Raw genomic sequence first — 23,948 nt, forward strand, 5'->3', positions numbered from 1 at the left:
ACTCCAGTATCTTTGCCAAAAAAACCCCAAATGGGGTCATGAAGAGTCAGACATGATTGAAACGACTCAACAACAATGACATATAAATGTTTTTCCCATTAGTAAGAAGGAGTCGATGAAGCTCTTGAGCAGGGGAGTGAGGTGAGGAGATCAACACACGAGGAACTATAGACTAGTAATCCTGATGACAACAAAGAGAATAATCCTGGCATTAAGACAGCGGGTGAGGTGTGCGTAGCCTTTTACACAAATGATCTCATTTCACCCTCCCACAGCACAAGGAGGCAGGTGCTGTCATCATTCCCATTTTAGATGAGGACACTGAGGCGGAGAGAAGTCATAGGGGTTGCCCAGGGTCTCCGCTAGATGTAAAGCAACATGAAGACCTGGAAAAGGGAGAACAGGGGAAGGGGATGTCCCATAAGGAGGCCATGGCCACAGGCCAGACAGCTGCTCATCTGTACGTCCTATGCCAGGGCAGTGACAGGAGGCATGGAGGAAGAGGGAAATCGGAAACATGGTGCAGAGATGGCGTCTACAAAGAAGAAACTGTTAGACATAAGAGAGAGGAGATCTCCAGGTCAAAGATTCTAGCAGGGGTGGGGAACCTGCGGCCTTTTGAGTCCCTGACTCCAAGTTTTATGAACAAATCCTTTTATTAAGGGTTTCGTTCTATGAAGTTTGGATTCAGTCAAAGGGCCACACTTGAGGACCTAGAGGGTCACACATGGCCTCTAGGCTGCAGGTTCCCCCACCCCTGTTAGGTGATTCGAGAACAGCAATCACTTTAACCACCATCTAGTGAGGACATACTGTGTGTGTGTGTGTGTGTGTGTGTGTGTGTGTGTGTGTGTGTCCCTATGTTTCGCAAAATTCTACCAAACAGACATAGGGAACCCACCTAAAGAACAGAGCTCAATACTGGACATCCGTCATCATCTGAGACTACTCCATCTGGAGATGGAAGGCACAGGAAGCCAGACCACTATAGGATGTTTGAAGCTCCCAATCTGCCACTCCTTCAACTCAGCATCCTACCCTGTGCCCAGACCAATACAGGAATGATGGGCGCATGCTGAAGGATCTCCAGAACTCCAAAGCTTTGAGGGACCTCAGAGAACATCCAGTCAGACGCTGCTCTTATTTTCCAGAGGAAGAAATCAAGGCCCATAGAGGAAAAAAAAAGTGACTCGCTTAAGGGAACAGAGTGAGTGGCAGAGCCAGAACAGCTCAAAGCCCAGGCCTGTGGCATCTCCCAACTTCTCCTGGTATGCCCCAGAGCACTCTGGAGAAAGGATGCTGTAGCAAGACTAAGGACATCGCCAACATCAAAGAGGGGAAACTCACTCATCAAAGGTGGAGTAGTCGTTCTTCGCTTCCAGCCACATGTACAGAAACATGAATGACAAGCATAATGTCGCAAGCAGGAAGGGGAAAAATATCTGATCTCCCTGGGAAAGAAAAGAAAATTAGCCTGGCTTATCTCTGATTCAAGCAGCCCTAAAGAAATCTTAGCATATCCTTTTCAGAGAGGCAAATGAATTTTCTGCACAGGTGCAATGGTATAAATAAATGCCAAACAGGAGGTAATCCCATGATCTATTTCTGTGTGTGTGTGTGTGAGGGAGGGAGGGGCAGATGAGCTATAGACTTCCTTTTTTAATGTTCGGCTCAGACTATTATTAAATTGGGTTTGTGTTCACAAAATGATAGAAGTTCAGAGTTGCAAGGGTCCTCAAAACAGAAAATTAGTGAAGAAACCATGGAATTCAGCTCAAGAAACGCCCTTAAACATAGATCTGAAAGGCATGTGAGCAAATCATCTAGTTTTACAGATCACAAGATCACAGATTGAGAGCTAGAAGGGGTCTCAGGGGTCATTGAGTCTAACCACTCATTTTACAAATGAGTAAACTGAGGCCCAGAAAAGCAAGGCGATTTTTTTTCCAAAGGTCCCATACTAGTAAGTGATAGATCTGGTACTTGAACTTAGGTCCTCAATTTCAGGTCCTCCAAATCTAGCTTTCTTTCAACCATCCCTCACTAACTCCCTTTGTGTACTACCACCCCCCTTAACCCTAAATGAACCAGCTGAAGCTCAAGAATGTTAGGTGGCTGTGGAATCCACATAGCTAATAAATACTAGGCCTAGGACTAGAATCCAGGTGTTCGGACCCCACAAGCCTAGTGCTCTCTCCAATGTCTCTTAAAATATTTCCTAATGTTACTCAGTCCCTTGAAAGGAAGGGAACCAAGGGGCAGCTAGGTGTTGCAGTGGATAGAGTACTGGCCCTGGATTCAGGAGGACCTGAGTTCAAATCCGACCTCAGACACATAATGCTTACTAGCTGTGTGACCCTGGGCAAGTCACTTAACCCCATTGCCTAAAATAAAACAAAAAAAAAGGAAGGGAACTGGCATTTATTAGGTGCCTACTGTGTGTCAGGCACTGAGCTAAGCAATTTACAAGTATCTCATTTGATCATTGCGACCACCCTGGGAAGTTAGTGTTATTATTTATCCCTATTTTCCAGTTGAAGAAACTGAGGGAGACAGAAGCAAATTGCCCAGGGTCACACAGCTGGTAAGTATCTGAGGACGGATTTGAAGTCTGGTCTTCTGACTCTAGGCTTGATACTCTAGCAACTGAGACAAACAGCTGTCTCTAGGATTTCTGGTTGGGAAAGGGGGAGAGTGTCAGGAATAGGTTCCATTTTGAAGCAGAGTTTTGGGGGAAAGATAATCAATTTCCTTAAAAGGAAAAGAAAACACATTCATACGCCCAAAAGCAGACCCAGGGGCAGCTAGGTGGCGCAGTGGATAGAGCACTGGCCCTGAAGTCAGGAGGACCTGAGTTCAAATTCCACCTCAGACTAAATACTTGACAGTTACCAGCTGTGTGACCCTGGGCAAGTCACTTAATCCCAATTGCCTAAAATAACTGTTTAAAAAAATAAATTAAATTAAAAATCAAAGAGCAGACCCAAATGATTCAATGAGGAGCAAGTGTTATGTCAGGAGCCTGCTAATGGAACTCTTTCATAATGCAGATTAGGAGGCAAGACTACAGTGTGCTACCTTGGGGGGGAAAGCACTGGACCAGGAAATGGAGAATCATCTAATTCAGAAGAGTTAGAAGGAGTCTCAAAGGTTCCCAGCCTTCTCATCATTATCCTAAGGGTCTTCCTTTAAACACACTCCCATCCAAGGCTTTCTAACCTAGGATTTGTGAACTTGCTTTTTAAAAATATATATATTCTAACAGGTCTTTTACAATATAATTGGTTTTCTTTGTAATCTGGCATCTTTTATTTTGTGCATCTAAAAACATGATGCTGAAAAGGGGCCCATAGGCTTCACCAGATTGACCACCACAGGGGCCCGTGGCAGAAAAATAAGTAAGAACCCATGCTTTAGGCTCAATGTCCTTCCTAAAACATGATACTCAGAACAAAAAACCATACCCCAACATGTGGTCTGGCCAGGACCCAGAGTGACCTGGGTTCCTTAGAACAGGCTCTGCCACTGATTCTGGTTGAGGGAAGGGGATCCAACTTCCTACAGCCTCAATTTCCCAAGTTGTAGAATGGAGAATATGAATACCAACCCTGTTCACCTCACAAAAGTGTTGTAAAACAGTAGTCAATGACTATAGTAATCTACTATTTGATAAACCCAAAGACCCCAGCTTCTGGGATAAGAACTCACTTTGATAAAAAATGCTGGGAAAACTGGAAAACAGTATGACAGAAACTAGGCATAGATCAAAATCTTACACCATATACCAAAATAAAGTCAAAATGGATTCATGGTTTAGATATAAAGGCTGATACTGTAAGCAAACTGGGAGAGCAGGGAATAGTTTACCTATCAGATTTATGGAGAACAGAAGAATTCATGACCAAACAGGAGATAGAGAACATTAAGAAAAGCAAAATGGATAGCGTTGATTCCATTAAATTGAAAAGTTTTTGCACAAACAAAGCCAATGCAACCAAGATTAGAAGAAAAGCAGAAAATTGGGAAAGAATTTGTACAACCAGTCTCTCTGATAAGGGCCTCATTTCTAAAATATATAGAGAATTAAGTCAAATTTATAAGAATACAAGTCATTCCCCAACTGATAAATGGTCAAAGGATATGAACAGACAGTTCTCAGATGAAGAAATTAAAGCCATCTATAGTCATATGAAAAAATGCTCTAAATCACTATTGATTAGAGAAATGCAAATCAAAACAACTCTGAGGTACCACATCACACCTATCAGATTGGCCAACATGACAAAACAGGAAAATGATAAATATTGGAGAAGATGTGGGAAAATTGGAACACTAATGCATTGTTGGTGGAGTTGTGAAATGATCCAACCATCTTGGAAAGCAATTTGGAACTATGCCCAAAGGGCTATAAAAATGTGCATACCCTCTGACCCAGCAACAGCACTTCTAGGGCTATATCCCAATGAGATCATGCAAACGGGAAAAGGACCCACATGTACAAAAATATTCATAGCAGCTGTTTTTGTGGTGGCCAAGAACTGGAAATTGAGAGGATGCCCATCAATTGGGGAATGGCTGAGCAAGTTGTGGTATATGAATGTAATGGAATACTATTGTGCCATAAGAAATGATGAACAGGCTGACTTCAGAAAAACCTGGAAAGACTTGTACAGTCCGATATTGAATGAATGACAATTATCTTTTCCTAAGGATGTTAAAATAGGTTCCCCTCGAATTGGGAGAGGCACTTTTGGTCAAGTCAAGTTGAGCAATAGTTCTTATGCATCTATTACACACCATGAACTGCGCTAAGTGTTGGGGATAAATAGGAAGGTAAGAAATAGTCCCTTCCTTAGCTCATTCCATTTCGGGATAACTGTTACAAAGTTCTCTCTTATGTTATGAAAGCTTCACCCTGTAATTCATTCTCTCTCTCTCTCTCTCTCTCTCTCTCTCTCTCTCTCTCTCTCTCTCTCTCTCTCACACACACACACACACACACACATCACCTTCAAGCATGGCATAGGGTAAGGATTCATAACCTAGGGTCCTTGGATAGCTTTCCAGGGGTCCACGATCTTGGATAGGAAAAATAAGTCTTTATTTTCACTAATTTCTAACTGAAATTTACTATTTCCTTCCATCATAAACAGAGGCAGCAAAAATTCTAAGAAGGTCCATAACACAAAAAAGGTTAGGATTGGTGCCTGGTGTAGGGTACAGGGAGCTAGACTTAAAGTCAGACTTGACTGTGTCCAAGGCCCACTTCAGACACCTGTGTGATGCTGTGTGATGCTAGGCACAATACCCTCTCAAAGCCTTATCTTCTTCATCTGTAAAGTAAAGGTGGTGGCCTCTTGAGTCTCTTCTAGCTCTCAACCTATGAGATTATGATCCTAGGTCTGAACTCTCTGCCACAACACAGATACTTGAGGAAAAACCAGTGATGTACCCTACTTCCAAGTCTTCTATTGCCCAAGCTAATCATTTATAATTCATCCAACTGGTACTCATATTGCACAGTCCCTGATCCCCTACTGTGCCTGTCAATATCCTTCTTAAAATATATCACCAAGCTGAACACTGCTACACATGTAATCTCAGCAGAAAACAGGGAAATCTCCCTCATTCTGGCCATTAGATTTCTTTGTCTGCCTTTCTCTAAGCCTTAGTTTTCTTGCCTATAAAATGGGCTACCCTATTGTGAAGCTCCAATGAGATGATGTTGTATGTGATGTGTTTTGTTAACTATAAAACACAACATAAATGTGAACTAGTTCTATGCCTGATCAGCACCTCTCATTTTCACAGAATATTGGAATTAGAAAGGACCTCAGGTATCATCCAATCCAACTTGTAGCAAGGAAACTTTCTGGATCTGAAGACTGGGGATCTTAGGCAGCATGCCAAAAATTTCTTTTACTGGCATTTGATGACAGGTGGCTTATGTTGTTCTCCAAACATTCCACGTCTGGGCATCCAGTCTCCCCATCCAGAGAGCAAATGTTACTTAGATTGCTTAGATTCCTCAACTGCAGAATAGGGACTTTGATTAGATAATCTCTAAAGCCTCTTTCAGTTGGGATATTCTGTGAGTGTATACAGTCCAACTCTTCAACATCATCTTTTCATTCTTACAGGCTGCATGGCAATACTGACTGACCCTTCCCTCTTTCGGGAAGCTCCAGTCCTCAGGGCTGGAGACAGGGGGAAAAGGAACTCTGTCTTTTCACTGCTTTTCACCTTGTGACTGTAGTAAAAGGATGAAGGAGAGGTAATGCAAAAGACCAGAAGGGGAATGGAGAGGGAAGAGGAAGAGGCAGCTAAGTGGTGCAATGGATGGAGAGCTAGGTCTGGAGTCAGGAAGACTGAAGTTCAAATCTAAACTCAGTCACTTCCTAGATATGTGATGCTAGACAAGTCATTCAACCTGTTTGCCTCAGTTGCCTCATCTGTAAATTGAGGATAATTTGAGCACCTACCTCCCAAGGTTGTTGGGAGGATCAAATGAGATCAATAGTTAAAAAGCTTTTAGCACAGTACCTGGTATGTCATAGGTAATTCATAAATACTTCCTTCCAAGAAGAAAGAGGAGATAGAAAGAAAAAAGAAAGAAGACCAAACATAAAGAGGGCAATAAGAGATGTCCTTCAGAAAGGATATTAATGAGCTAAAAAACCAGAATGATGAAAATCCCTGAATTCATCTCTAGGAGGATTAGTTGGAAGAACTAGGATGTTTATTCTGGAGAAGAGAAGGAGTAACAGGACATGATAGAAGTCTTCACAGATCTGAAAGCTGTCATATACAACAACTTAACTTATTCTGGTTGCCCTTAGGAAGTGTAAGCATGCAAATTAAGGTTTGACCTAAAGAAAAATTTCCTAACAATTAGGCCTAACCAGAAAGTAAGAGGAGATGCCTTAGGATGTTGTAGACCTCCTTAGAGGTCTCTGGGCTCAGGCTGGATGTCCATTTGCCAGAGACATGATGGTGGAGAGTGTTTCTTTGAGTAAGGGATAGGATTAAATGATGGCTGAGGTCCCTGCCAACTATGAAGTCCTGTGATCCATGGTGAGACAGATGTTTTATGTTCATCCTTGCTCAGGAGTGGCAGGTGAGGATTTCAGGCTCCAAATACCCCATTTTTTATCCTTTTGATCACCACCGCCCCCCAAAGCTGCCCCCAGGAGGAATGGGGGGTGGGAGGCCCTTGAACTTGAGGAGAGGTGCTTCCTCCACCAGCCCTTACCAGCAAACAGCAAGTAGTACCATTCTCTAGCTCAAACCACTGGTAGCGTTTCCAGCGACAGCTATATATGCCCTGCAGGAGAGTGATGAAGGGACGTCGGTCATATCGCTGGGTTATCCTCCGCCTCATCTTCTTTATTCTACTCAAGTTCAGTATACTAGGATCAAAAAAATTGCCCTGCAGAGGCAGCGAAAACATCCGTGTCCCTGGAAGGACCAAGGTGAGAGGGTCAAGGTCTGGGATTCTGGCCAAACTGGTTCCTACCCTGGTTCCAACTCCCATAACCCAACAGGAAGCCACCCTCCCACAAGGCAGGACCTTGGACTAGGAACCCAAGAACGGGATTCTACTCCAATACAAACTTGCTGTGTGGCCATCCCCCAATTGGGCTCAATTATCTTCCATGAAACTGATCAGGAATAGTGACACATGCCTTTATTCCTTGCTACTGGGTAGGCTGAGGCTGGTGGATCAACTGAGTTCTAGGGATAAGGGCTAAGTCAATTAGATAGCCATACCAGGTTGTGCACCAACAATAGGGAGTCACCATGCTGCCTAAGGAAGAGCAAAGGCCCATCACCAATGAGACTGGGCCTATGAATGGCTGCTGTATTTCAAGGCCTAGAAGAAATGGGCAGATCCAGTCTCAAAAAAATTTTTTCTTCTAACTAAAATAACGATACCCTACGTACTTTATGTAGTTGTAAAGATTCAATGAGATAATAGATGAGAAAACGCTTTGAAAAATTAAAACTGGCATCCAACAACAGAGATAGGGACTAGATTTGTGGTTTAATTAGTATCAGGAAATCCCTGGTGAGGAAACATCCTCAACAAATGGAGGTCAGCATCTTCTCTGCCCCTTCTAGCTACAGAGGCTTGCCTGGGACACCATGAGGTAAGCAGCTTGCCCAACCAAGGTTACATAGTCAGTGCAGGTCTTCTTGACTCCCAGGCCAGCTATCTACCCACTCCCACTACCCCACAGTACTATCAGCAACAGCAAAAGTAGTAACAGTGATAATAATCTAGGACCCTTTCTACCATATGACACTGTCCCTCTACCTCTTAAGATATGCTTTTTTTTTTAAATGGACCTTTTGGGGCACCTCCCTCTCCCCTAAAACATCATCCATTGAATGCTGTTTATTGTATGTTTTGCCACCTTGGTAAACAACCATCCAAATAAACACAGCTTGATTATAAACTGGGGATGGTGTCACCTGCAGTTATCTGTATGTGTGTGAGTGATGTTTCTTGTGTGTCCATCTTTCTTACACATACATATCTGCAAAAGCCTTTAAAGTTAGACAGTTGTTTTTTTTTTTATTCTTCTGGGGATGCTCCAGTCCTGAACAGAGGGCATTCACTGTGCATAATAAACAATAGACTAGGAAATGTTCATTTATTGAACAAATGGATGACAGGTGGGCTAGGTGATCTCTAAATGGGGCTAACTTTCTTTCTTGGGTCCCCCGTTACCTGGGAGAACTGTAATCCTGCTTTTCTTGTGAGTATGGCAACTCATTATTTCCAATCCTAGTAGAGTCACCTGATTTTTTTAAAACAAGAGGAAAGGGGGAAGGGTAAAAAACAATCAGGAAATAATAATGATGATGACTATTATGATAATGTTATGACAATGATGTGATAATGATATATAATATTACATGATATACTATAAGAGGATGATAATAGCATTTATATAACACTTGTAATTCATTATTCTCATTTTCCAGATGAGGAAAACAAAGCTTAGGAAAGTAAAGTAACTTGTCCAGACAGTGCCAGAGCCTAAGTCGTCCAAACTCCAAGCCCAGGACCCTATGTAAACCAAAGGAATCCTTGACCTAGAAGAAACACTTTGATAAAGGAGGGAATGTATCAATTACTTTGCTGTTATCATTTTTATTCATGTTAGTTCATAATGACTGGAAAGGTAAAGAGATATGCATGAGGTTACACAAGTGGTAAATCATAAGCAGGACTAGAACCAAACTCGTCTGACCATGAATTCCATGATCTTTCCATTGATCCTTTGAAACAGTATGTATTTCTTTTTCTGAAAGGACCACCATGCAAATATTTGTAGTCAACATTCAACAAACATGCTGCAGAGGCTAAGGAGACACAGAGAAATTCTATGAAATAATAAATATGCACTTGGAAATGAAATCCACATATTTATACTCAATGACTTTGATGAAAGGAGGGCATTGGGGAAAACAGAAAGAAAAACGGAAAATGGTTTAGAAACAAGAAATGAAAGAGGTCAAAAGCTGGTAAATCAACCAATAAACCCCAAACCTATAGATATCAAAACTTTCTTTAATTTTTTTTCAGTTAACAAGTATTTATTTTCTCTTTGCAAAGGAAAAAAAAAGCCACATAAAACTCTTAGAAGAAATGCACATGGTCAATCAAAACAAAATATTTCATTCTGAATCTCAAGTTCATTACCTCATACGAACCCTTTCTTCAAGAAGAGAGTAAGTCATAGGTGCTAAACAAGGAAAGTACCAAATTAGGTCACAATGAAATGGATTATGGACTAAATAAAACAACAAATGATAGCTTGCCAATGTGGAAAACCTTTCTGAATCACTTTCTGTTTTACAGTATGACCACCAAATTGTCAGGACGAAAATCAAAACCAAATTGCTACCAGATGCAAAGAGATGGCACACATTCGAGGAAATTCCAAATGGACTTATATAAACAAGGTGATGACACCAACAAAAAAAAAAAAAGGAAGGGGGTGAAAGAACAGATTTCCGCACCATCACCATTAACTAAGGAAGGAGAATATATTTTAATTAATCTTCAGAAAGTCACTTAAAGATTTTAGAAATCACCTAAACCAGAAAACTTTAATTTCTTAGTTATGGCAGCCAAAGGCATAATGGATTTTGAATATAAATCTGTGTGTACAATTTTACAGAAGATTCTTACAGATGGAGGAAGATTATGAGCATCATGACCTCATAAAACAGCAAGGAGAGGTAGAAGGAAGACAAGTTTTTAAAAAGCTTGACTTGAGATCTAATTAAGCCAAATCATTCCAAGAACATTTAGGATGAAACTAGAAGAACGGTAACAATAAAAAAGTTAAAGATTCGTCACCATTTTTTTTTAGAGAAAATGTTTTTAATAGAATTTTTCCAATTACATATAAAGATAATTTTTAGATTTCATTTTTACAAGACTTTGAGTTGCAAATTTTTCTCCCTTCTTCCATTCCCTCCCCTCTTCCTAAAATGGTCACAGTTTCTTTAACAAACTCTTTTTACCACTAATAACAATGTAAGCCACCATATTTGCAGTATAATATCACAGACTATTATTACAGTATAATAACATATTAGAGTATAATATCCCTGACATGCTATATGACGAAATATAAAAGATACTTATATAAATGGGAAGGCTATCTAGAACAGACAAGCATGTACACAGACACAAGCCGTGCTAGAGGCACTACAATTTTAAGGGCATTAAGGGATCAAAGTTACCTCATCTATATCTTGTTTGTACTGTTGTTTACATGTTGTTCCCCTACTCCTACACATACACATTGGACTGCGAGTTCCCTGAGATTAGGAATTGTCTTTTGCTTTTCTTTGTAAACCTGGTTCTTAGCACAGTATCTGGCACATAGAAGGTGCTTATTAAATTCTTACTGACCGACTGAGGAGAATACTCAGCTCTCAGAGAAAAAAAAAATCATGGACCAGTTCCTGAAAAACGGTGATCACAAGTGTATCAATAATTATAGATCCTTATGCCTGTTTTCCAACCTCTAGAAAATCTTTACGAACATGAGATAGGTAGATAGATAGATATAGATAGATAGATAGATAGATAGATAGACAGACAGACAGACAGACAGACAGACAGATAGATAGATAGATAGATAGATAGATAGATGCTAGAAAGACAGAGAGAGGTAAACAGATAGAGATAGATAAGCAGATATAGATAAACAGATATAGACAGATAAGATAGACGGATGGATGATAGAGATAAACAGAGATAGATAAGATAGATAGATAACAAGGGAATCCTTGATGAAAATGGGAGAACAAGCAAGCTTCCCCATACAATATTATACAGCAGATGACATCTCTACAATCACACTGACTGAAAAGTACAGTGAATAAAGGATGCCTCTGGTTAGAATATAAATTCCTTTACGGCAGGAATTGTTTCATGTTCTTGTCTTTGCATTCCCAGCTGCTAAGACAGTGTCTTACACGTAAAATGTGCTAATAAATAGTTGATGAATTGAATGCAATTTGTTAGCTTTTATTAACAAATGGAATTCAGTGAAGCAAAATGCCACCTTAAAAGATTTTCTCCTCCAACAGAGTGTTTCCCCTATATATGTTAAAAACACAAGATTTCTTTTTTTAATTGTTTAATATTTTATTTTTCTCCAATTACATGTAAAAATTTTTAACATTAATTTTTAAATTTTGAGTTCCAAATTACTTCCCTACATTCCTACCCTCACTCCTCACTGAGAAGGCAAGCAATTTGATATAGGTTATATATGTGCAGTCATGCAAAACATATTTCCATATTATACATGTTGTGAAAAAACTACAGGCTCCCCCCCCAAAAAAAATCAAACAAACAAGAAAAATAAAGTAAAAAAGAGTATGCTTCGATCTGCACTCAGACTCCATCAGTTCTTTCTCTGGAAATGGATAGCATTTTTCATCATAGGTCCTTCAGAATTGTCTTAGACCACTGTATTGGTAAGAATAGCTGTCATTCACAGGTGTTCATCATATTATATTGTTGTTACTATGCACAGTGTTCTGGTTCTATTCATTTCACTTTGCATCAGTTCATATAGGTCTTTCCAGGTTTTTCTGGAAGCATCCTGCTCATCATTTCTTGTAGTACAATAGTATTTCATCACAATCATGTGCCATAATTGTTCAGCCATTCCCCAATTGATGGGCATCCCCTCTATTTCCAATTCTTTGCCACCACTAAAAGAGCTGCTATGAATATTTATATATATATAGTTCCTTTTCCTTTTTGTTTTTTATCTCTTTGGGATACAGACCTAGTAATGGTATTACTGGGTCAAAGGGTAAGTTTGGTTTTATTGCCCTTTGGGCATACTTCCAAATTGCTCTCCAGAGTGGTTAAATCCATTTACAACTCCAATGACAATGCATTAGTGCCTCAATTTTTCCACATTTCCTCCAACATTTGTCATTTTCCTTTTCTGTCATCATATTAGCCGATCTAATAGGTGTGGAGTGTTACCTCAGAGTTGTTTTAATTTTCATTTCTCTAATCAACAGTGATTCAGAGCAGTTTTATATGACTATAGACAGCTTTTTCTATTACATATGGAAACTGCTTGTTCATATCCTTTGACCATTTATCAATTGCAAATGGCTCTTATTTTTATAAACTTGACTCTGTTCTCTATATATTATCAGAAAAACCTACTGTAAATTTTTTTCACAGTTATGATTACTGCATATTTTCCTCCATCTCATTTTCCCTCATTTATCCTACTCTCTCCTTTCAACCTGTCCACCCTCAAAAGTGTTTTGCTTCTGACTATGCCTCCCCTATCTGCCCCCATTCTATCAGTACTGCCCCCCTTCTCTTATCCCCTTCTCCTCCCATTTTTCTGTAGGATATTATAGACATCTATATGCAAGTAAGTGTGTATCTTATTCCCATTTTGAGCCACTTCTGATGAGACTGAGTTTCAAGTGCTTCCTCCCTAACTCCCCCACCTTCCCCTCCACTGTAAAAGCTCTTTTATACTTCTTTTATGTGAGATAATTTATGTCATCCAACCTCTCCCTTTCCCCTTCTCCCAGTGTATTACTTTCTCACCCCTTAATTTTATTTATTTAAATATCATTCCATCATATTCATTGCATATCCATTACCTCTGTTTATGCATACTCCTTTTAACTGCGCTGATAATGAGAAAGGTCTTAGGGGTCACAAGTATCTGTCTATGTGGGAATGAAAATAGTTTAACCTTATTGATTTCCTAATGATTTTTCTTTCCTGTTTATCTTTTTATGCTTCTCTTGAGTCTTGTGTCTGAATGTCAAATTTTCTATTCAGCTCTGGCTTTTCATCAAGAATGTTTGAAAGTCCTCTATTTCATTAAACATCCATTTTTCCCCTGAAAGATTATACTCAGGTTTGCTGGGAAAATTATTCTTGTTTTTAATCCTAGCTCCTTAGCCTTCCAGAATATCATATTCCAAGCGCTCTAATCCTTTAACATAGAAACTGCTAAATTATGTGTTATCCTGACAGCTCCACACAATATTTGAATTGTTTCTTTTTGACTGCTTGCAATGTTTTCTCCTTGATTTGGAAGCTCTGGAATTTGGCTAAATATTCCAGGGAGCTTCCATTTGGGGATCTCTTTCATAAAGTGATCAGTGGATTCCTTCCATTTCTATTTTACCCACTTGTTCTAGAGTATCAGGGCAGTTTTTCTTGATACATTCTTGCAAGATGATGTCTAGACTTTTTTTATCATGGCCTTCAGGTAGTCTACTAATTCTTAAATTATCTCTCTTTAATCTATTTTCTAGGTTAACTGTTTTTCCAATGAGATATTTTACATATTCTCCTAGTTTTTCTTTCGATTATGTTTTATTGTTCTTTGATATTTCATGGAATCATTAGCTTCCACTTGCCCAATTCTTAACTTTTAAATTTTTAATTTAATTTTTAATTATTTTTAAAGTATTTTCTTCAACAAGCTTTTGTATCTCCTTTTCCATTTGGGCAATTCTACTTTTTAAGGAGTTCTTTTCTTCATTGTATTTTTGGACATATTTTTTCATGTGGCCAATTCTGTTTTTTAGGCATTCCTCTCTTCAGTGGATTTTTGTATTTCTTTTACCATTTGGCCTATTCTGTTTTTTAAGGTGTTATTTTCTTATTTTTGTGTCTCCTTTACTAAGATATTGGCTCTTTTTTCATTATTTTCTTGCATCACTCTCATTTCTTTTCCCAATTTTTACTCTACCTCTCTTAATTGATTTTTTAAAATCCTTTTTGAGCTCTTCCAGGAATTCCTTTGGGGCCTGGCACCAATTCACATTTTTTCTTTGAGGTTTTAGATGTAGCAGTTTTGACTTTGTTGTCTTCTTCTGAGTTTGTGTTTTGATCTTTCCTATCACCATAGCTACTTTCTATGGTCAGGTTCTTTTTTCATTTGCTCATTTTTCTAGTCTATTTCTTGACTTGTAACTTGATGTTAAAGTTAGGCTCTGTTATCTGGATGGAGCAGGCACAGTTCCAAGTTTCAAGACTTTCTTGCTGCTGTTCTCAGAGCTAATTCTAGGAGTCTGTAAGTTTTTGGTTCTTCCAAGGTGGTATGATATAAATGAAGGTGTGGTCACTGTTCTCCTGGCCTATGCTCTGGTCTATGAGCAATCACAAGCATTCTTTTCAGCCTTGGAACTGTGACTAGAGTCCATGTTTCCCTGTGGCTACAAGCTCTGGCATGTCTTGGACTGTGACCCAGATTCACATGTAGGCAATGCAACAGAGTCAGACATCCAGTGCTAGAAAAAGGACCCCCGTAATCTCCTTATGACCACTTGTCCAACTCGCTTGCCATCTGTAGGCTGCGAGATCTGGAAGCCACCACTACTGGTTCAGTTGCCCTCAACTCTGGCTGCTAGGGCATGGCCTCTCCTCCACTCTCACCCCAGTGTAATAGACCCTTCTGACCTATGTTGTCTTGGGTTGGAAAATTTATTTTAGGGACAGTTAGGTGGCACAGTGGATAAAGCTCCGGCCTTGGAGTCAGGAGGACCTGAGTTCAAATCTGGCCTTAGACACAAGACTGTGTGACCCTGGGCAAGTCACTTAACCCTGATTGCCTCACCAAAACAAACAAAAAACTATTTTACACCATCCTTTTGTGGCTTCTGCCACTCCTCAATACATTTTGAGGCATTGTTTAAAGTTGTTTTGGAGGGAATTTGGGAGAGCTCAGTCAAGTCCCTGCCTTTTCTCTGCCATCTTGACTCCACCCCAAAACTCAAGATTCTTTGACAAATGTAACAATTGAGATAACATTTGGTTGATGACTTTTTGATTATACATGGCAAGCAAGACGTTAAAAAGACCAAACAGTTCTTCTGACGAGACTCTTACACAGGGTGGTCAAAGTCACTAAAAACCTGATTAAGCCAAATCATAAGCTTTATTTCTGGAAGCTATATTCCTTTCCAGCTTGGAAAGACAGGAAGCTGACCTGTAATATGAGCTGGAAGACAGAAATTTCTCCCTACAGTAGGAATTTTAAGGATTTATAATAATAATTGCTAGCATTTACATAATACTTTAAAGTTCACAGAGTGCTTTACAAATATTGTTTCATTTGATTCTCACAACAGCCCTGGGAGGGTATATGCTTCTATTATTTCCATTTTGCACATGAGGAAACAGAGCCAGATAGTGGTTAAGTGACTTTTCCAGAGTCACATAGTAAGGGTCTTGAGGCAGAATTTGAACTTGGGTCTTCCTGCCTCCAGGTCCAGTGCTCTACCCACGGTGCCAATTAGCTGCCTCTAAAGGGAGGAAAAAGAACACATGGAGAGAACTGAGATAGGGCTGTTTCCCTCCTCAACCTCAGGTGAAAATCGGAAGGGACAAGTAACAAGGACAAGGATATCGGCTTAAGAAGCTGGAGTACTGAGGAAAAACCCCAACACACCAACATGGAGGAACTGGTAGTCTTTATCCCAACCCTCTGACTAAGCTTGTCGTTTTATCCTATTAAAGACTGCATCTCACTGGTGTAATCTTATTGCTTGTAAAGTCATGTGGTTGACCCTGCCCTTTGCATTTCCTTATGCCTTTTGTTTGAAGCATAAGGGCAAAGGATATTTACGGGAGAGTAACCTTTCTGATTACAGAGCTAGCATTCTAATCCCCCTGCTCATTGTTCAAGAGTTTTCCCTCTCCAACTGGGGCATCCTCACAAGCCATTCATATGTCTCATAACTACCCTTCCAAGGAAAATATTACTATAAACTTGGGTCCTTTTAAATCTGCCTCATCAGACTGCAAGCCTTACTGTTACATAACAGTTCATAGAGGTACACAGTCATGTATACTACTATAGTGCTGGCGGAATTGAGTGATGGTCCAACCTTTTGGGAAAGACAAATGGAATTACTAAACATGTTACAAAAACGTATAGATCCACTCACACAAGCATACAAGCTACCCTACAGAGATTACATCCAGAGCGGGCAGAGATTGGGGGTGGGGGTGGTAAGGAGAGACCTAGCCACAAAAATCTTTCTCGGAGAACTATTTGTAATAGAAAAAAAATTTAAAACTGCCAACAATCGAGAAGTTGGGGAATTGGTTGGATGTAAATGCAATGGAGTATTACCATGCCATATGAAACAAAGAATTTGAAGAATTCATAAAAATATGGAAAGATAAATGATGTAGTACACGGCGAACAAAGTAAAACTAAATGATTAACAAGGCCACAACCTAAAAACAGCCACAGATGGATGTTATGGACACAGTAAAGAGGGTCAAAAACACATCATGAAAACAATATGATATGGCTAAGCTAAAGTCAATATACCCCCTCTAGAGATGAGGTTAATAATCATAAATAACAAGTTTGTGGACATGAACAATAATTTACAATCTTGGTGGGAGGTGGGAGAGGTTTGTTTTGTCTCAAATGAAATTTGAGATGAAAATTTTTTCTTACTTTATTTTCTTATGCACATGCCTATATATAGGAATATCTGTAATTGTCAATGGAGACTAAATTAAACTCAATAATAAAATTCTTTCCCTTTACAAAAATTTTTTTAAAAAATTTTTGAGCAAGTGAATGGTATCTGCTTTCAAGAAGCCTATACTCAAATGGGGGAGGGGACAGGGAATAATTACAGGAAACACTAAGGTATAACAAACTGCCACTAGAGTGCTCACAATCATAGGAAATGACTGGGCCCTAACTCCTAGCCCCTGAAGCCCCAGCTTCTCTCCAACTTAACTTTCTGGACAGCAATTCTTGGTCAAGAACCTCAGCAACACTTTGTTCCCTGCCTTAGTAAACTCTTTAATAGCATGACACCACCTCCAATTTGCTTTCCAGATTGTAGCAATCATCCCTTTTCCAAGTGGCGACAGGTTCTTTTTTCCAGGAGCTTGATGGGAAAACCTGGAGGCAGCAGAAACACTTACTAGCTATACAAACATGGGCAATTCACTCTACCTTTCTAAGCCTCAGTCTCCTCATCTGTAAAATGGTGGTGATACTGCACTATGGACCTTGCAGGGTTCTTGTAAACAAAAAGCTCATCTTTGCGAGTTCAAATCTGGCTTCAGACACTTACTAGCTGTGTGATCCTGGGCAAGTCACTTAATTCTATTTGCCTGTTTCCTCATCTGTAAAATGATCTGGAGAAGGAAATGGCAAGCCACTTCAATGTCTTTGCCAAGAAAACCTCAAATGGGGTCACAAAGAGTCAGACACAACTGAAAACAACTGAAAACAACCATGGAACACTAAAGAAAGGTGAAAAATTACAACTATTACACAAGTGATTTCGGGCGAAGCAATCTGTCTCGATTTCCTCTCTCCACTTAAGGCTGAAAGGTGGATATTCCTTTCTTCATGGGAAGAGTGCTCTCAGGGATTCTCCAAAATCTGTAGCCTTTTGGGTTCTGTGAACTGGGAAGTTCCTACAGAGGCTCCCTCTGCCTGAAAATACGCCCCTTCTCTCCCCAATTTATGCCACTGGATTTGAATTTATTTGAATTTATGTCACTGGATTTGAATTTATTTGAATTTCCTTTTGGGCCTTCAGGCAACACATGTATTTTAACTTGCCCAAGGCAAGGATTCTTTACCATTTGTGTTACAGACCTCTTTGGCAGTCTAGTGAAGCCTAGTAGACTCTTCACAATAAGGTTTTTTAATACACAAAATAAAATATATAGGATTAGAAATAAAATGGATTCTATTGTAATACAGTTTAAAAAAAATTTTTAATTCACGGATCTAGGTCAAAAACTGCTGTTCCCATATGGTTTTATGTCCTTAAAATTATAAAGCTTGGGAGCTAGAAGAAGCCTTAAAATTGCCTCTACCAATCCTTCATTTTATAGAGATAAATGAGGCCCAGAAAGAAGTTGAATTGGACAAATTTGATAATCAAATTAGATGGTAAATCTAGGACTCCAACCCAAGTCACATAACTCCCAAGTCAAGAGTCTTTCAGGAGAGAAAGCGAAGGGGAGGATGAAGAGGGAAAGAAAAAGGAAGAAGAGAGAAAGAAGAAAGCGCATGGCATGTTTTTCTTGCTCAGGAAGGAGGCCTGAGCTGAGTTGCTCTACTTGAGAGTCAGGAAAACCTGATCAAATCATGCTTCTGACACACTAAGCTTCCTGGGAAGGAGTGAATCATTCAAACTTTCTGTGCCTCAGTTTCCTCATCTATAAAATGAAGATAATAATGCCTCTATCATCTACTTCCCAAGGTTGTTGTGAGGCTCCAATGAAGTGACACGTAAAGCCCTTTGCAAATTTCAAAGCAATCTATTAATGAATATCATTCAAGAAGAAGGAGAGAAAAAGGATAAAAGAGGAAGAAGAGATGGAATAAGAGAGGAAAGAGGAAGAAAAGATGAAGAAGGGAAGAAAGAAAGAAGAGGTACATGAAGAGGCAGAAAAGGAGGAAGAGAAAGAAGTGGTTAATCGCTCTTTTGGGTGTTCTTCCTGTAGCTCAGGAAGAGATGCTGAGCTGGGCAAGGGAAGGTGAGGCCCTTTCTCTCTCCACCAGCACAAGTAGTGTTGGCAAGAACAGAGCACAGGTGAGGTAGGAAGGAGGGGGGTGATTTCCAGCCCCACCCCCATTCTCCTCTCCACCCTGACATCCTGAGCCCATAGGGGCTTGGGACTCTAAACAGGCCTCTCTTTCTGGATCAATGACCAGCGTCTCAGTCCTTTGCCACCCCACCCTAAGCCTATTGATACCTACAACCTGGTCCTGCTCCAGTTCAATATTCAGAGAACCTAACCTATGTCAGGATGCTAATGACTGATAATGTCATTAACCCCTCCCAAGTGATATAGTATGATTCAGTATGGGAATCAGAAGGCTTGGGCCTTCGTTGGCACCCATGCCCTAGCCCTCATCTTAATGGCAGCAGCCCGACAGGCTGATGTCTCTTCCCAAAATTGGGTGCCAGTGTCCTGGTAGCATTTAACCTGTAAACATATTCTTTATAAAGAGATTTGGGGGAAACAGGGGAAGATGGGAAGGGAACACACTTCCTGAGGGAAACACACATACGCAAGGTGGAAACTGAGGGCTACCCTTGCCCCTTTCTCAGACCAGACACAGCTCCCAGCCCCAACTATGTCTAGTTTCACCCCTTCCCAGTCCTACATCCTCCTTCGGCCAACTGCTCACCTGACATGACTTTCCTTCCAAGTGTCAGCACCTAGAGTAGCCGTTGCTAAGCAACGCCAACCTTTCCTCTTCCCACCAGTGGTCCTTGATTCTACTCCCCTTCCCCTAGCTCCTGATGACTCTCCCATCATGACACTAGATATGGGAAGGAACACCCTTCCTAGGGAGAGACATGAAGTCTCCGAAACCCCCTGGAGAGGCCACTGCCTTTCTTCCCCACAAGCCTAAGAATGAAGGAGATTTTCACATTTGGAAACCAAGCAGAGTCGATCTCTCTCATGGGCCACATGTGATGATGGGCTGTGAAGTCAGGGACTCCCTGTGCCCAAAACTTACGCCTCACCCAACCACTAGAGTGTGTGACGTCCTGCCGTTAGAGCCAGTATGTCAGTGTAGTGACAGAAGTGCTGATCTTATCAATCCCAAGAGCTGGGTTCTAGCCCCGACACTGACACATCAGTTATGGGACCTCTGGCAGAATCCTAAACCCATGTGAACGACAATTTTCTCATCTTTAAAAGAGGGGATTGCTGATACCTGATCTGTCTCCTTTACAGGACTGGAACTAAGGAGGAAAGAATTTTGTAAATGGCAAAGAACTATAGAAAGATGATCTATGACCGACTCTTAAGGCTGTGAAATAATAAAGATGAAGCTTGTCCCTAAGAGGCATGAGAAGGCACTTTCCTCCCTCCTTTGCACAGGTGGAGAACAGAGGCAAAAACAGCAGATTTCTCCACGTATTGGCTGCTTCTCTGAACTGGCTTTTCCCCTCCTTTTCTCTCCCCACTGCTTAATGACTTCCTTCCGAGATCACCACCCATTAACGTTGCCTCACTCCCATGTGTACATTGATGTTTGCATATCATCTCCCCCATTAGAGTGCAAGCTCCCTGAGGCCAAGGACTGTCTTTTGCCTTTGCATCCCTGCTGCTTAACACAGTGCCTTAAACATAGTAAGCACTTAATAAATGCTTGTTGACTGGTTTTTAATTCTTTATTATAAAGGATGGCTCTCTGTGAGAAGAAGGGAGACATCAGAAAATGTAAGTGGTAGAAAAACTAAATATAATAAAATTTAATTTTAAAGGGGAGGAAGGGAAATAAGCATTTATGTAGCACCTACTGTGTGCTAGGTCCCAGCCTAGGTAATTTACAAATATTCTCTCTTTTGATCCTCACAACAACCCTGCAGGGTAGGTGCTATTATTATCCACATTTTACAGTTGAGGAAACTGAGACAGACAGAGGTTAAGTGATTTTCCAGGGTCACACAGCTAGGAAGTGTCTGAGACCAGATCTGAACTCAGGTCTTCCTGACTCCAGGCCCAGCACTCTATCCATCCCTCCACCAGCTGCCTCTAGAATTATTAACTTAAAAGAAATTTCAAAATTATTAAATAAGAAATATTAAATTATAAAATAAATATAAAAACAAAATAAAAATTATAAATTACAAAATAACAAAATTAATTGAATATGACATTAAGTTGAAGAGTACAGTTAACAACTTGCCATTCTGTAGCATTTTAGGGTTTACAGAATACTTGCCTTACAATAGCCCTATGAAATAAGTGATGCAAATGTTATTGCCTTCATTTGTAGAGGGAAAAAACTAAGGATTAGAGAGGCAAAATTACTTGTCCAAGGTCACAAGACCACCAAACGAAGGAGGTATGGAGATGGGGCTGGAATCCAAGGGATCTGACTCACAGCCCAGTGTTCTTTCTACCACTACACCACAGTCTATCTAACTTCAATTCTTTATCATTCTCAAGAAATAAGAATTTCTGACAATGATGAAACATGATTTCCACATCCTGAAGGAGAGATAATGGACTCAGGATGCAGATTCAGACATATTTTTGGACAAGCCCAATATAGAATTTGTTTTGCCTGACTCTGTAGTTTCTTTTCTTTTTTCCTCCCAATGGAGGAGAAAATAGGAGGGAGGGAGAATATATATTTTGGTTAAATTTTTTTTCTCTTTTAATTTTTTTTTCTTTTTAGGCTATTGGGGTTAAGTGACTTGCCCAGGGTCACACAGCTAGTAAGGGTCAGTGTTTGGTTTGTGGAATTTTTTTTCTTTAATGAGCCTTTCTGGATCACCAAGAAAGCTCAAAGTCCTCAAATATTTGGGTTTGCAGGGGGGTTTTGCATTAAAGTATATTGGATGGAATTTTTTTTCTAAAATACATCATGTCTCTTCCCTGCCTTCTTAACCATTTCTGGATGTCTCAGAGTTGCTAAATTATTGGTTCCATGAGAGCAGGCACCATAGTATAATTATCTATTTCCTCCAGTTAGTAACACAGTGCTCTGCACCTACTTGGCACTTTGAACAGCTGTGGCATTCAAGACTTTTTGAATAGATAAACGAATAAACATTGATTACCATATAATAATGTCCTCAGAATCTATACAGGTAGAGGTGGAGGGGGTGTTGTTTGCTAACACCATGCAGTTTGTGTCTGCCTTTTTTTTACTTTATCTATCTCATCCCTCCTGCCAGGGTGTGTCAGCTGTCACTTCCTGACATACTTCCCATTCTCCCAAGCCATCACTTCTGGACTCACTTTAGTTATCCATTTAACTTTAAACTGTCCTAAATCATTCCTTTCCAAAATTCAACCCAGGAAAATTGCCATCATTTGCCTTTTCTAGTCCTGTTCAAATGCTACTTAATGCCCCTGGAGGAAATCACACAACCATGATGACTAAGTCTTCTACAAATCTATGCTATCCAAATCTGGCTTCAGATTCTCTCTGTGATGCTATGTCACCATGGGGAGTCACTATACCTCTGGGCCTCATTTTCCTCCATTGTAAAATTGGGGTAATATCTACAGTTCCTATTTCAGGTCATTGTGAAGATCAAATGAAATAATATTTGTAAACCATTTGCTAACCTGTAAAACACTATAGCATTATTAACAGAAACAGACTTAGAATGACACAATAGATCCTTAATGCACTGAAGGCTCAACCATCCCCTATTGGGATATCAGAAAAGTCCCCAAACTGACACTTCAGGCCTCCTTCCACCCATCAGAAGCAAACCCTAGACTGGAGGGATAACAGCACCAACTTGTGTGTGTCTGTGGGGGTGGGGGGGGTGGAAAGACAGGGAGCAAGTTGGGATGGGAAGGCCTCCAAAGGAGACAGCTTTTAAGCTGATGTTCTAATGAGTTAAGTATAAGATAATCTGAGCACATGATAAGTTTTCTGTTGGGACTGATCATTTCATACTTGTCCGTCACTGGTCTTCACTACCCATGGGGAAGGCACAAAAAAATGGCCCAACAATTACAACCCTAAGAGACTCCCAAAACATGGAAGGCCCAGGTTTTTATTTGCAGTTCCTCTTCTCTCTGGTTCATAGCCCTTCCCCAGAAAATCATGAAGGTCACAAAAAATAAAGGAAAGGATGGTACTGAAAGTCTGAGAAAACAAAACAGAGCATTCATCTGAACTCTTGGATAACAAACTCCCTCAAAAAGTAAAAAGCCTCCTAAAATACACATGGTCTTTATCCTTCTTATCCGGCAGGGCTTCCAGCAAGCATCTCTTAAAGTTCTGGACAACTTCTAGCAAAGGGCATTTGGTGTCACTCTCTGTGACTACAGTTACCAACTGCATAAACCATCATCAAACAGTCTAGTGTTGCAATCCAGGCCCCTTTGGCCCTTGAAACCCCACAGCTGGTTGATCCTCGTCCCAGGCAATATGTCACAATTAGTGACAACCTAGAGGCAGCTAGATAGCTCAGTAGATAGAGGAGCACTGGACTTGGAGTTGAGAAGACCCGAGTTCAAATCTCCATGTTCCTTCTCCCTAAGATACCTGGACAGGGCATCCTATTCCCATTCCCAAAGTGAATATTTGATCATTCTTAACCTGTTCATCTAACAAAGCACCCTGATTCCTCTCAGAACAATCTGTCTTCTATCCCAAAGAATCTGTCTCAGACAAAAGGATAGGAATATTTAAATCACCCTAGGCCAGGGATGCTTAACCTTTTTTATGTTATGAACTTCTTTGGCAGTTTGGGGAAGTCCATAGACCCCTTCTCAGAAGCATGTTTTTAAATGTATAAAATATACAAAGGGTCTGAAAGAAAACAATTATATTGAAACATAGATGTTGAAAAGAAATTGTAAAGCAAATTTGCTAATACTGGGTTAAGAACACATGTCCTAGGCTATTACCAATGCCACACAGGGT

The 23,948-nt window shown here is 40.2% G+C and overlaps 1 protein-coding gene across 1 annotated transcript in view; it reads right to left on the reverse strand.

Moving 5' to 3' along the window:
* Window positions 1–23,948, reverse strand: part of GDPD4 (glycerophosphodiester phosphodiesterase domain containing 4) — a 130,496-nt gene that overhangs the window by 83,110 nt on the left and 23,438 nt on the right. Inside the window, 3 exon segments of the mRNA XM_078156933.1 lie at window positions 1,348–1,451; window positions 7,253–7,458; window positions 8,735–8,804. Of these exon segments, the coding sequence (XP_078013059.1) occupies window positions 1,348–1,451; window positions 7,253–7,458; window positions 8,735–8,780 (356 nt within the window). The 5' untranslated portion in view covers window positions 8,781–8,804.

Source organism: Phascolarctos cinereus, unplaced genomic scaffold, assembly GCF_003287225.1.
Source record: "Phascolarctos cinereus isolate Bilbo 61053 unplaced genomic scaffold, phaCin_HiC Scaffold_726;HRSCAF=1367, whole genome shotgun sequence".
Lineage (NCBI taxonomy): Eukaryota > Metazoa > Chordata > Mammalia > Diprotodontia > Phascolarctidae > Phascolarctos > Phascolarctos cinereus.